The sequence below is a fragment of the Leptosomus discolor genome, chromosome 2 (assembly GCF_034619465.1).
Source record: "Leptosomus discolor isolate bLepDis1 chromosome 2, bLepDis1.hap2, whole genome shotgun sequence".
Classification (NCBI taxonomy): Eukaryota; Metazoa; Chordata; class Aves; order Leptosomiformes; family Leptosomidae; genus Leptosomus; species Leptosomus discolor.
In genome coordinates this window covers 56,410,672-56,425,244 of record NC_141392.1, presented here as the reverse complement: position 1 = coordinate 56,425,244, position 14,573 = coordinate 56,410,672, and the positions used below count along the sequence as shown (strand labels likewise).

The following is a 14,573-nucleotide window of genomic DNA, read 5'->3' as shown; positions in this document are numbered from 1 at the left end:
TGAAAGTGCTCTTACTGAATTGTTTTAAAAGTCAAGGGATGTATTCGGTTTATCAGACTAAAACCTCCATCATACAGATGAACAAATACCTTACTAAAGCTTAAAACAGTGGATTTAGCACAAAAAGTCACTACATATTATTTTTTTCCAGTTTATTATAACATGACAATTATTGTAAAGTTTATTGTAAGTGGTGTTGAGTTTATTATCTCTCTTGTATTAGAGTAACAGATTTTAAATCAATTGATTGTACTTCAAAGTATAAAAGTGTTTTGAGGTTACAAAAAGTAACATCTTACAGAATTATTTTAGTGCTGCCCATTTAAAAACTTTTTTAGGATCTTCATCTCCAATATGATTTCTTTAAACATGTTCTTTATTTCACCTCACTTAGTCTGAAATGCTCTCAGAGTAGGAAATCAAAAGAATAAATCTTTCCTAATTCAGGGTTAGGTCAGCTTTTAAGGTAGCTGTGGTTTAGGGGATAGTCACGAGTTCATTTCCAAAATGACTACAGCCACTAAAGGTGCTGCCGCCTCAGCCATTAGTTACTGCTTAGTCAGACGCTCTTTTTTTTTTTTTTTTCAGAGCTCCAGCTCTGCTCCAGTGCAGAGTACGACAGTTTAGCTTAACTCCCCAGGTGGCTGGTTGTATCACACACCATTTTTTGTGAGACATTCAGCAGCCCTGGGTCCTTACATTATTCCTGCTCTCACCTCTCCAGTGGAGAACATGATGCTTGCTCAGTTACATGTTGAATGAGCTCAAGCAAACTGATTCCACTGAAAACCCACCAGCCTTAAAAAATGGGGTTTTTTTCTGTCAAATTTGTTCCCTATTTTAGCTCTGCAGAGGGTTTTAGACGACTCACGGATTATGCAAGGGCAGAAATGAGCAGGGAGGAGGCTTACTGAAGCCAGTGTAGCTGCCGGCAGCATCCAGGGTGAAGAGGGTGGGAAGCAGTGACTCTCACCTGGGCAGGTCCCTCATCTGGCGGGCAGCGTAGCCTCGCAAGCCAGTGTGCTGCCCAGAAAGATGGGGCAGCGTAGGGCAGGGAACAAGCAGCCACGGAAGAAGTTGGTCGTGACAGCACTGCTGCTGCAAGAAACCTGAAATTGCAGGCTCAGCAGAGATAGTTTCACCTGTTAGTATTTATTCTTAAGAAATAACACTGTCAGATAAAGAAAAAAAAAATCACAATAAAGAGATTATTTTCATATGTGTTCAGCTATGATAATGGTTTATTTTAAGTACTCAGTTTACTGTCTGATGCTCCATAGTGATGTTTAAGTCATTGTCTCTCACTGCCTGAGCAGTTTTGTTCTGGTACAGTATATTCTGGTTATTACCAGCTGCATCGAGAATTTGGGTAATTACAACACAACAATAGTTTTGTTCAAGCTTCTTTGTTAAATCCCACCTGAATTATGATTACAGTTATAGATAACTCAGATTCCATCTTTGTACTTTTGACTCAGAAATTCATGACAGAGTTGCTCCTTACTCATTCAGTCTGCTCACCTGCTGAAGTTGTGAATTTTCCAAATGAAAGAAGACAGCTTTGCAGGGGCTGCTGAATAACTAGTGGAAATCTGCTGTCATTCAAGGCTGTGGGCTTGACCTTCAGCCCCAGTGTATTTCCAAAGGAGTAACTTCAAAGTTAATTTCCCAGGCACATCACTTGACAAGACAGCTCTGCTTTGACTCCAGAAGTACCGAACACCTACAAATCTATCTGCTCAGTAGAAAGAACAGATGATCATCACCTTTGAAAGTGAAGGTTGCAGTCCTCTGCAATCAATCAACATGTTTCATCAGCTTTGTATTTGTCATTGGTCTGATAATCATTCTGCTGCTTCTTGTTACAAGATACTAGTGTTACAAACATGGAATAGTTTAAACTGTGCTCCTCTTTACACTGCAGGGCCATAAGTTGCTATCTTGATGTTTAGAAAATCTGCTTTCTGGCTCTTCAGCTCCAAGTCCCGTAAAATAATAGCTTCAGTCACAAAAGGTAGTCAGTCACAAGACAAAAAAAAAAAAAAAAAAAAAAAAAAAAAGCCAATTTCTTTCTGTTTGCTTTAAATAACTTCTTTGATGTTGCAAAATCTTTTACGTTAATTAAAGGAAGCCTAGTTAGACAAGAGCAGGTTCTATGGTGCCCAGTGGCATCACAGTCCCTTGCAATGGTTTTTCCCAATCTGCTTAATGGCAGGATTACTTTTTTTAGGTACTCTGCCTTTTTGGAAAATAATATAGGTCTATAGTTATCTTCGGACCAAGCAACTGAAGACCAAATTGATTCATTCTTAACCAAGTTAAAGTATTTTTCCTTGTTTGTATTTCCACATCTTTTAATCTTAAACACAGTTAAGGGAGAGTTTATTTTGGAATTATGTCATTCTCTGTTATTTATTGCTTCCTAAAAGTCGACAAATGTTTCCGTGTGGTAAGGTACTTCATAGCTATGAATGATGAGGAGTATTTATGCTACTTAAAGAAAACAAATTCCAGTTAACATTCCTACTTCAACACTGTAAATATGACACTGTTAGTTACAGCAGCATACTTTGTAATGAAATCTAGGTGATATACTACCAGTGGTGATAAAGGCTGGCTGTTTAAAAAGCCCAGCTGTTGTCCTACCTGAGGCAGTATGTTTCCATTTCTACAGGACTGGTTTAGTTCATTTGGTTTTGTTTGTAAAAATGACTTGTTGTCTGGCTAATGAAATCCCACCCATACCCAAACCAGAACAAAACACAGAAACAAGCAAGAAGCCTTGCAGCACGCTTCATTAACATATATTTGCCAAGTGATCCATTATCATCTCTAGAAGAGAAACTGACTGTCCTTAAGTATGGGCTTCTATCAAGCCTGCCATTAAAAATGACATATTTTAATGAAATTTAACCAAAACGATGAAATGTACTTCCTATGCAGTAGAGCCTTGTTGCCATGCTGTCTACGCATCCATGCCTTTGAACAAATCACATGTGCCACGATGCAGAGTTCAGTGTGGTCTTTAAGCAGCTGTCATTATCTGCTGCTCATCCTGGCAGTGCCAGTGTTTTAGCCCTGGTGCCAAAGGAGGTGCTGGCAGGACTTCCTCATGCTCAGTCCACGTCTGTTGCCTTGGACAAAACCGAAGCTTCCCTGGAACCTTAGGAATCTACCCAGAGACACAAAATGCAAATTAACACAAATGTACACTTCACAGGGGCAGGCGCTGCACCCCGCAAAGAGCGTTTCTGTCACAGCATTCCTCTCCCCAGGGGCTGCCCAGGACGGCCAAAGGGGGCAGAAAGGACTCGCGCAGCCCCTGCCTTGCAGCAGGCTTGCCCCAGGGAGCAGAGCCCTGGGCACGCTGGGCCACAGAGCACTCCAAAGCACAAAGTCGCGACGCTTGCAGCGGCAGGGACACAAGGAGTCACTCTTCACGAGGAAGACCCTTGACAGCAATACTGCCACAGGCTGATTCTAAATTGGGCATAATAGCTAACGCTTGCTGATTCTTCCTTTAGCAAATCAGCCTTTGTCTTATGTGTAATACTTACTGCAGTCTCTGCTTCTGGAACACACTCCTCCCTCGTCTCATCTGCTGTCAGCTCTGTTGCGGGCAGCTTCTCTTCTTCCGCAGGCTCCTGTTTTGCAGACGGCTCTTCCTTGGGTGTAACTGCTTGGGTGCTGTGAAAGTCTCTGGCCTGTGAGGAAGGTTCCTCTGCTGTCCTCTGCCCTTCACAGCTTTCTTCATGGTTTTCTACAGCTGCTTCTTCACGTGCCGGCCACTGCCTTTCATCTCTCAATACCTCTACGTTTTCACATCCTTCTGTGCTTCCTTTCATTGCAGCAGGCAGGTCACTTCTCCCTGAACCTTCCTGGAGAACACTCTCTTCAGCTCCGTTTTCGCTCTGAATGCTCCCTGCACCTCCCTGGGGCTGGAGGCCATCCTCTTGGTGTGCTCCTTTTTCCAAGCACTGTTCCAGCAAAACACTTTCCTGGCCTACAACACTCCCATCTTTAGCATCATCTTTCACTTCTGACTCAATTCCTTGTACTCTTGCAAATAGAGTTGCACTCATGGTCCTTTCACTAACCAGCTCTTCTACCTCTGCTGACTTTACTCTCTCAGCAGCTTTGTGAAGAACCTTTTGCATCTGTTTGTCTAAGTCTTTCAAATTTTCTCCAGTGGATTCTACTTCTTGGACAGGTGTCACTTCCTCTGTAGCATCTGGGGTTTTTGAAAGCTGGGAAACAGCAGAAACCATCTCAGTCGTCTCCTCAGCAAGGGACACCTCCACTGGTTCTTCAGCGCAGGAAGCTTCTGCTGTCTCCTCCAGAGCTGTCACTGCCTCTGAGGTCAGCTCTAGCTCACTGGCTGTGCTGTCATCGCTGACCTCCTTTCTCGCCTCTGGCATTGCCTTTGCAGCTGACTCTGCTTCTTCCACAGTATCATCGGATTCCAGTGTTTTCTCAGTTTCCTTCTCTGCCTCTTCTTCTGCCTGCTCAATGCACTCTGTCAGAGCAGCAGATATCCAAGATGGTGACATTTCTTCAATACTGGTAACTGCCCTTTCCCCTTCCACAACAGTCACAGGAACTGCATGGACCAGCCCTTCCTGGCCTTGTTCCGTTCCTTGGATCTCCTCTAATTTTTCTGCTCCCTGTTGCTCTGAGGCTCGTTCTCTCATCGCCTCAGCAGCTTCTGCTTGTGGGGCTTCCATCTTCTCCTGCTCTGCTGCTTCGTATTCAGAGAAAGGAACAACAGCTGGAATATCTGAATCTTCTTCAGTCGTTTCTGCCAGGCCTTCTCTTGCTTCTTTAGGAGCAGTTGGTTCTGGCTTTCCATCTGACTTCTTCTTCCTACGCCCAGGCAGACGTTTCCAAAATGGAATGCACAAGTCACCTTCTCCAGGCTCATCATCTGAGGAGGAATGCTCCAGGCTAGAGCCCACACCAGAGTCGCCATTTCTCTCTTCCATTCTGGTTTGGGACCTCCTTCTTGGAGTAACTAACCTTTTAAATGATTTCCATATTGAAAGACTTTCACCTTTGGATGGGCTTCCAGCTTGTTCTGGGGAAGAATTCCCTTGTCCTTCATTGCTCTCTGGAGAACTGCTAAGAATTGCATCTGTGGCCGTTTCTTTGCTCTGTCCAGGCTCTTCTACATTGGGGCTTTCCTGACCAAGCTCACGGCCAATGTCTTCATCAGATGCTGCTGCTGCTGCTGCTTTCCTGGCTCTTTTCTTTGAAGAACCTACGCAGAGAAAAGCTCGCCAGGACACAGAGCTGTCAACCTTTCCTTTGGGCACGGCTGTGGCTTTCTCTGGTTTCTGCTCCATCCCATTTTCTTTCATTTCTCCCCGATTTTCATCAACCACAGCGTTTTCCGTTGCAGACACTGCAACGCTCTTTGTCTTAGCACTTTCAGAAGCTCTTCTGGCTCGTTTCTTGGGAGTCACCATCTTTTTAAACAATGCCCAGGGCTTAACACTGTCTCTTTTTCGCTCCACATCTGAAAATGCAGCATCTTCATTTTCACTGACCTGCACGCCATCCACAGGCTGTTCCAAAGAAGGAATTTCAATCGTCTCCTCAGGAGAAGAAGCAGAACTCTCCCCCTTTTGTTCCTCTGGGCTGTCTGGGGAACCTGGTAAGTGCTGAATTGGGTCACCCGGTCCCCCTAACTTAGATTCTTCTCTTTTGCCTTTATGCTTCTTTCCAGAGAGTGTTTTGACTCCAACAACAAGCGCCACTGACCTTGGGGATAGAGGTTTCTCTGTCACCTCACTTGCTTTCTCTCCTTCAGATTTTTCTTCCTTTTTGCCAAGATCTTCTGAGACGTCCACCAGTTCCCTTTCTCGATCGCCTTCTTCAGCTTTTTTCTCCTTCGCACTTCCTTTAACAACTGCTGCTGCCACATCCTCTTCTTCTCCCTGCTCATCATGCTTGATTAGCTCTTCCTTCTCACTTGCTTCAACGCCCATGGCTGCCACAGCCTTTTTTGACTCCTGCTTTTCACCTTCACTTTGCCCCTTCTCATACGCTTCGATAGTTACTGCTGTCCCGTTCCTCTCCCCCTCTTGCTTCTCCAACTCGGATTGCTCCTCCCTTTCACCAGTTTCAGTGGCAAATGTTGCCCCCTCCTCTTCTTGCTCCTCTTCTTTCGTAGGAGACTGCAGTTCCTCTTCTTTAGGCTTCCTAAAGCTCTTCTTTTTTCTAAATCCTGTCCATCCCTGAGTGAAAAATTTCCTTAACGGCGATGCAGTGTCAGTGGCTAAGGCAGCTGACTGAGAACAAATCTCATGTGCTTCGGGTCTTTTAGGAGGTTCGTCTTCTGTTTTTTCATTGTTCACTGGGTCTTTGGTGGGGTCTGCTGCAGAGAGTCCATCCTCAGGCATCGCCGTTTCTTCTGAGCTGCCTTCCTTTTGATCGGCAGCTCCTTCAGGGACTTGTGTTTCCTTTTTTACAGTAAGCAGCTGAACGGGTTCCGACTTCCCCGTCTTTTCCTTCTTCACTGTGAATCTGAACCCAACAAATTTAAAAAACTTTTTAAACCCCAGATCATGAGACGGTGGCTCAGACACGTGGTCTTCTGCGTCTTCTTCCAAAGACGGCGACTCTGTAGCTGCACGAGCATCCTCTTTCTCAGCACCTGCAGTGTCCTTGGTGCTCGAGTCAGAGGAACTTGTCTCCATAGTTCCGGTGTCTTCCTTCAAAGGTACACTGGAATGGTCTCTTTGTCCAGCTGTGTAAATAACGACAAAAACCCCCAGTTACTTTCTGTCTCAATGTAATGTTGTGTTATACCTTTATATAAATAGATGCAAGTGGTTTTTTTTTTCGTTTTTATCAAACTTTCCTGAACATAACTTTTGCTGTTATCTGTGTGCCTCTTGTAGGTGCTAATATGAATTTTTTGGAAGGACTAGTTCTTGGTCTAAGATTACTATAATTCCTTTCCTTCCTCATATCGTTGTACGGGTCTTTCTAAAGTTTATTTGCAAAGGCACCTTTCAAGCTTATACTCTCTCATTCTCCTTCCTTCTTTTGCAGGGGTTTTTTGGTCTTTTGTTTTCTCTTCCTTTAAGGGAAACTTATATGAGAAAACAAATATTATTTCTATCCCATTTTTACTCAAAGAATATACAGAACAATATCTCCAATTCTTCCTGAAGCAAAGCTCAGTATCCTTTCCATGCAGAGAGGGGCCTCTGAGGGGGTGGAGCGGGGGGGAACAAACCACCAAATAAACCCAAACCCCAAAATCCTGTGCTGACCCAAAAGGATGACTGAGAAAGAAAAGCTGACGTTACAGCTCTGTCCCAAGAGAACAGGAAGATGTGAAAATGCCCACGGGAAATTTCCCGCGTTTCTGAAAACCGGTAACTCCCAAAGCACTGACATTACAGCGTACTTGTTTTAAAGATCATGAATCTCGGGATTCTCCCATCCATCACATCACCACTATGGCCAGACAGAATCCTCATCTGCAGCAATTCCACATGGCTTAAAACGAAACACCTTGTTACTAGGCAAGCAGGTGAAATGCTGCCCTCCATCGCTCACAGGTCTGTGTCTGCGTTATCTCTTTCTTGAGCACCGCTTGAGTTTTCCCTTCAGGACACCAGCAACCACCCTCTCCGTCTTGCTGGGACAATTTCAGTAGGATTGCTCCCTCTGGCCGTGAGCTGCCTAAGTTCACAGACTGACCTATACATTAAAGCCCCTGAAATGCAGCACTTAAGAAGCCAGCACATGTCCAGCTTAGAGCACAAAATTGCCAGCTCCCCGTGCCCCAAGTAAGTGGCTTGGGAGGGAAAAAGCACAGAGGAACAAGGACACCGAGCCTTTAAGTTCTGCCATTGAAACACAAAAAGCGAGCAGGTAAAACTGCCCTTGCCTATAACGAGAATTGTAGGCATAACTGTGCGGTGAACATGCGTGATGATGAACAGGACAACACGTGAAGACAAAAATCCATGGCGCATTCGAGACCCCAAAAGACTCCTGGGCTTGGATACTGCCCGGATTTCAATGTAACATTATCCTTGAGCCTTGATTTAGTGCAACAGGTGAAAGTGCAAGGCCCTGAGGTGCAAGGCACTCTTCTCTCTGACCAACCTTGTTGGAACGCTAAGATGACAAAACACAAGAAATAATAACCAGTGTCAAACAGCAACCTCCCGGGAGAAGGCATGGCCCCTTTCTTGGAAGTTTACAGGTGCTGCTTCAATGCCCAAAGGCATGCAGGGGACAGCTTTCCATCGTACAGGCATCACTGAATTCCCCAGAGCGATTTACTTTTTGTTTAAAGATCCAGCTTTCCGTTGGCTCTAACTCTGCAGCGGGCCCTGCTTGGCCCGGGGGCTGCGCCAGAGGCCCCCTCCTGCCCAGACGCTCCCTCGATGCTGCTTGCCCGCGCCCCCTTTGGGAAGAACTCCGCCTCCAGAAGCGCCCAGACCAGGCGGTCTGGGGGAGGCTGAAACACGACTAAAGAGCAGCCGGCGGCGGAGCTGGAGAAGAAAAGAGGTACCTTTCAATAGCTGCCGCTCGGGGCTGACCAGGAGCGCTTCCCCTCAGAAGGAGCCGACGCCGAACGGGGTGGATTCCGCGGCGGCGCGGCTGGTCAGCCCCCGAGGTGCAGCCCCGGAGGAGGACGAGCGCAGGCTGTCGGGCAGCCCCGAACAGCGACGCCGGCCACAGCCTCTGTGCTGGCGTTCGACCGCCGGCGGGAGCCTCCCGTCCCGGCAGGAGCCGGCCCTTCCCGAGCGCCCTGCGACGGGGCGAAGCCTGCAAAGCGGGGAGGGCCGCCCGCCCGGCGGGGCAGGGCCTGCCGCCCAGCAGCAGCGCTTGCGGGACGGGAGGGGAAAGGGTCGCTCCCAGCGGGCGCTTGGCAGCCTTTGGGCTCCGGCAGGGGCGAGGGCGGCGGGCAGCGGCACTCACGGCTCGCCGGGACCGACGGGGGCTGCCGCCGCCTGCGGGGGTCGGGCGGGTCTGGCCCGCGGCAGCCCGGCGTCTCCGGGACAACGCGCGAGCTGTTGTTGTGTTGTTGTGACGTTGCCGCCGGCGGCGGGCGGCCGTTGGCGCCGTCCCCCCTCGGGCGGCTTTCCCGCCGCTGCCCGTGCGCCAGCCCGTGGGAGGGCAGGGACGTGTCCCCCGGCGCCGGGGCCTGCGGAGCGGCGTGGGCTTGTCCCGCCGAAAGCCGCGGCTGGCGTGGGGAGCCGAGACGGGGACACGGCTTGGCAGCATGGCAGGGGCTGGAAGGGACCTGCGGAGGTCACCGAGTCCAACCCCCTGCCGAAGTTGTGCCCCTTGCCCCTTGTCCTGTCGCTGGGCACCGCTGAAAAGAGCCTGGCCCCATCCTCTTGACACCTGCCCTTGAGATGTCTGGAAGCGTTGACACGGCCCCCTCTCGGCCTTCTCTTCTCCGGGCTAAACAGCCCCAGGTTGCTCAGCCTTGCCTCGCAGGAGAGATGCTCCGGTCCCCTCATCATCTCTGTAGCCCTCCGCTGGACTTTCTCCAGCAGTTGCCAGTTTTTCTTCAACTGAGGGGCCCACAACCGCACCCAGGACTCCAGCTGTGGCCTCACCAGAGCAGAGTAGAGGGGGAGGGTAACTTGCGGTGCCACACCACAGTGCTGACTCTTACGTGGGACACGAGCGTGCTTCTTTCCTAGGGCTGTCAAGGAATGCGATTAAACATGGCTCTGAGAACCGAGAAATAGAGGTACGATACCGGTGGCCCTTAGCACGGGTGTCTGTGCCACTGAGCAGAAGGGAGAGAGGTCGTCTGCAGCACAGTAACACTGCGGGCCTTAAGCTGTCTCCTGGGTAGCGTTGCATTGCTCTGACTGAAGTGAAGCCGGCGCTTTTCCAGAAGTGCCAGCTGAGTGACTGGCTGAGTGGCAAGATCCTTCTTCAGCGTTTGGTGGGACCAAGAGGCTGCGTTTCTTGGTATCCTCCTGCAGGAAGCGATGTACTAAGATTAGACAGGCGAGCTGCCCCAGCTACTCAGAAACCCACGAGAGACTCCAGGGTATAACTAGAGCGAGGCAAGCACCCGCTGAAGAGGCGGTTAGGTCCAGGAATGGCACTGCCTCTCCAGCTGACAGGGCCGTTTGTGCCAAAGGCTTACGCTGCAGCCAGCCACGCTGCCCTGTCCAGAAGGCCACGACCCCAGCGCTCTCCTAGACTGCAGCTTTGATGCAGAAAAGCCCCAGCCCAGAACAGCTCATCTAAATGTGACTGAGGAGCCCCCCTCTGCCCTCCCAAACAGTTTTGCACCTTGTGCCAGGGCTGGGGGTGTGGGACACGGCTCAGCTCACAACCAGGCTGTAGGTTTAGGATTAGGGTTCCTACGGCTTCACGCTCCTCCTGTAAGGACATCATCCCTGGTTTCCTATTCGAAACGAGGGTTTCTTTCCCTAATTCTTTACCGGTAGTCATATTGGTATATGTGGCTGCATTCTCACACAAAATGACGCAAAGCCCAGAGCGATGCAGTGTCGCATGGATCTCCAGGCAGCCCCTTTTGCTCTAGTCTCCACCCATATCCCTTGTCTCCCACCTCGGATGTGCAGTGAGAGGGGCCACGCACAGTGGATGAGTCCCGGTGACTGAGACGCATTGACGGTTTTCTTTAAGGGCTCTGGGGGCCTTGTTATGTTGTGGGGCCCATTCCCAGATTGCGTTTTTCTTCAGTAAGTCATGGAGTGGTCAGGCTATTCTACTAAATCCTGGCATATGTGCCCTCCAAGATCCTAAAGAGCCTAGCCCGGCACACAACTCCTTTCTTATTCCGGGACAGGGGGAACCATTGGATTTCTGGTAGCCCCTCGTCTGGGGCTGTTTTTCTCCTGCCTACCCACCTGACTCCCCAAAAGATGAATTCGTGACTGGGCCCTTGTTTGTGTGCCTCTGGTGTCTCTGGCCCTGCTGACGGGTGGTGCGTTGTAGCCAGTGTCTGTAGCCGGTCTCCAGGTTCTGCGAAGGGGCCACCTCTTCAGACATGAGGGATGCGCTGCCTCACAGTGACCTCTTGTGGAAATTTTACCATTTGCAGGTCTTTAGCTGGCGTAGCATGAGCTCCACGGACGGTGGGACCATGGTGTAGGCCTTGCGATAGGGCAGTAGCTGTCTGCTGGAGGCCCTGCCAGATGAATGCAAACCTCATCCGATCTGCCTCCGGGGCTGGGGTCAGCAAAACCACCTCTTTCACCGCGACAGCTGCCATGCAGCACTAAGAGGCTTGACTGTATCAGCTATAGCGGGCCCAGCCGCAGTGAGCGGTTTGGCAGCAGCGGTCAGGCCGCCGCAATCTGCTGTTAGTTGCCACTTGCCATTAGGCTTCTTTTGGGGCCATACAGGAGACTTGTAGGGGATGAGACTTGCCGATGTTTCCTTGTCCTTTTGCCTGTTTCGTCCATTCGGTAAGAGGATGGGTGGCGTCAGGCAGGAACTTGCAATGCGGAGAGCTGAGGAGCTTGCTGTGCGCCAAGGCGGGATCTCTTTGTAACAGGCTAACAGGGGTGCATCAATATGAGGCAAAGTGTGTGGTAAAGACGGGGGGGGGGGGGGGGGGGGCGTCCTCGTTTCCTGTTTTCCCCCTGGGTGCAGCCACAACTGACGCGTCAGTAAATCCGTACCTAAAAGGCACCTTAGGTCGGGAGGACCTAAGGTAAGGTCGGGGGGACTGCTGGGCCGTTAGACAGAATTAATGTAGCCCGGGCCAGGGGGTGGGCAGAGACTTGCCCGTGGATGCCTACAGTTGAAAGTACTTGTTTGCTGAGTGGAGGCTGCCCTTGGTAAGTGCCCTTATCCACCATCTGCATTTGGGCTCCTCTGTCGATGGGGTCATTAACTGCCACCATCAGCTCGGGACTTGAATCCGCTTGGGCTGCCACAGGATCAAGCCCCCACCTCGGTTTTCAGCATACCAAACATTGCAAGAGGCTGCCCAGGGAGGTGCTGGAGTCACCGTGTGTGGAGGTGGAGGTGTTCAAAAAAGGTGTCGATACGGCTCTTGGCGACATGGTTCAGTGGGCATGGTGGTGTTAAGTCAACGGTTGGACTAGGTGATCTGAGAGGTCCCTTCCAACCTAATGATTCTGTGATTCTGTGGTATTCATGGTCTGGGGTCAGTGCTGATAGATGTGGATATCCCAGAGCTGAAACCACTAAAATCCTCTGCCTTAGTCATTACTTGCTTAAGTCGGACTGTGTCACCACCATCCCTGGGTACGGATCCCAGGGGACTATCCCAAAGAGTCAGCAGGTGTTGTCGGCGCATTTAACTGACAACGGGATTGCTCTTTATCTAAACACCTTTTCCATAACCACTTGTGCTCAGCGGTGGCTGCGGGTGCTCCTCTGTTTCCCCGTTTTGCTTTCTTCTTTTTGCATAGAGACAGACTAGCTCTTTTCCATTACGTTTACTTTAGCCACGGTTCTCCTCTGGTTTGGATCATTTCTGGGAGAGACTGGTGTATCTGCTAACATACGCTGGAGGACCTCTTGGAAGGTATTACCACTTCAGCCCGGCTAAGGCTAACGGTTCCGGTGCTCCCTCTGCTTCCTTTCCGTCACACTGCGGGTGTCCCCTCTATCCCCCCAGGAAGCAGGAGAGCCTCAGCTGCCCGGCTGCTGCCAGACTTGCTGCCCAAGGCTTTTTGGGATAAGCTGGCATATTGCTGCCCTCCAGCTCGGAAGTCTGGTCTACACCTTTCCACCTCTCCCTGCGGACTGGTGAGAAAGCAGTTGAGCCTCCTTTTGGCTGCAGGGCAAGCAGTGAGCTTGCAGAAGACAGCACTAGATGGTGCAGTTCCACCAGTGCAGCCACCCAGGTGTCCTGGCTGGCCGGGCGGCAGCCCTTCACAGGGGCAGGCGCTGCACCCCGCAAAGAGCGTTTCTGTCACAGCATTCCTCTCCCCAGGGGCTGCCCAGGACGGCCAAAGGGGGCAGAAAGGACTCGCGCAGCCCCTGCCTTGCAGCAGGCTTGCCCCAGGGAGCAGAGCCCTGGGCACGCTGGGCTGCAGAGCACTCCAAAGCACAAAGTCACGACGCTTGCAGCGGCAGGGACACAAGGGGGGACCTTTCTGCGTCTTCCCTGATGAGAAAAAAATCTCCTTACGCTGTCGCACCTGCCACGCAGGGCTGGCCAGGACCAGGTTGGGGCCTTGGTGTCGCTCGACCGTTCAGAAGGCAGGAGATGACACTTTCACTGCCACTGGCCTGCCCTTGTCCTCAGCATCTGAGCGAGGACACTCTGTGCTGTGGGAGGGCCTTGGATGAGTAGCTGTCTTTCCCACTGTGGGCACTGTCGGGTAGTTATAGATAGACAGGTAGACAGAGAGAGAGAGGGATAGGAATGTAGATGGGAATAGGTGTTCCGAAGGGTGAGAGAGAGCCAGACAGCTTCCTAAACTCCAGAATGCATCACTGCTCTTGAAGCTTCTGCCACTGTGGAGAAAGGGCAGCCTTGCTCTGGCTCTGAGCATCCAGTTCGTGCAGGAAGAGACGTTGGAGGCAGAAGGTGGTGTTGGAGAGCAACAAAGAAGAAGAGGGTCCTCAGTGGGCAGCCCCTCGGATGCCCAGGCATGACAGGTCCGCCTGGCCCTGAGTGAGGAGAACAGGACGGGAAGGGGAAACGAGCCTCGAGGGGGTCTTTTGTGTCCTCCATGCGCTGCTGCCAGGAGAGAGCCGTGAGCTGGCGCGCAGGTGGCAGAGAAACTTCAGCGGGGCAGAAACCCCGGCACTTCCCTGTGTCGCGGGTACGCCAGGCAAGGGCATGGCCAAGGGCAGCTGAGTGCTTGGGCTTCAGTGCGGCACCTGCAGGTCCCTGTCCCCAGGCCCTTTTCCCCAGGCCCAGGGAGCAGAGGGAGCCTGAGCATGTCCTGCCAATGGGACATGAACATATGCGCGCACACACAGAGAGAGCACACAGCTGTCCAGCTGCTCCTCCAGCCTGGAGCGCCGCCTTCCAAGGAAGAGCTGAGCGACGTCAGTTCTCCAAGCATCAGCACTACTACTCCCCCTATTTAATCTTCTCTGCCTAAAAACCAGAGCATCTTCTCCCTGTAGGGAAACTCTGTTCCCATGGTTTGGTTACATTTTGAGTTCACGACAGAATCAAAAAGAGGTGTAGATTTTTCGTTCGAATATTTCGACAGGATGACCACAGCACTGCTCAGTCACCAGTCTGTTTTAAGCTCTTCTGCCCTGAAGAATCACTAATATTTTGGTCCAGCTCATTTAAACTGCAAACACAGCCTTCTAAACTTTGGCCTGTGTCCTGTGTCTAGAACAGGAGCCGGTTAGATGGTTTTGGTGTCTCCCTCTCTGTTACTCAAGAAAGCAGGTAATGAGGGGGAAAACAAAGCTACAGTCAACTTCACACTTCCCAGATGATAATCAGTTGTCCAGAGACTTTCCTATTTCTTGCTTTTAGCCAGATTTATAAACTCTTACCCCCCTTTCCTCTTGCAGAAAGGGAAAGCACTGGCTTCACAGCATCTTTGGTTCATTGCTAAGTCTTCCTTTGAAGAGACGAACTTATGTCTGAAGTGAAGATA

At 50.5% G+C, this 14,573-nt stretch overlaps 1 protein-coding gene across 1 annotated transcript; it reads right to left on the bottom strand.

Annotated features, from left to right (window-relative positions):
- Positions 1 to 969: 969 nt before the first annotated feature.
- LOC147416013 (A-kinase anchor protein 12-like) lies at positions 970 to 8,200 on the bottom strand. Its single transcript, XM_086460432.1, has 3 exons — positions 8,125 to 8,200; positions 3,558 to 6,748; positions 970 to 1,023 (listed from the first exon to the last, which is right to left on the bottom strand). Exons 1-3 carry the CDS (start codon positions 8,198 to 8,200, stop codon positions 970 to 972), a joined length of 3,321 nt encoding a protein of 1,106 aa, XP_086316558.1.
- Positions 8,201 to 14,573: the final 6,373 nt, after the last annotated feature.

Bases quoted from the DNA above. Each gene is read 5' to 3' on its own strand.
- LOC147416013 (XM_086460432.1), bottom strand. From the start codon at position 8,200: ATGCCTTCTCCCGGGAGGTTGCTGTTTGACACTGGTTATTATTTCTTG. The intron at 6,749-8,124 runs GTTGGTCAGAGA...TTATTTACACAG, and splicing joins CATCTTAGCGTTCCAACAAG to CTGGACAAAGAGACCATTCC. The intron at 1,024-3,557 runs GTAAGTATTACA...CTTTCTGGGCAG, and splicing joins TTCCAGAAGCAGAGACTGCA to CACACTGGCTTGCGAGGCTA.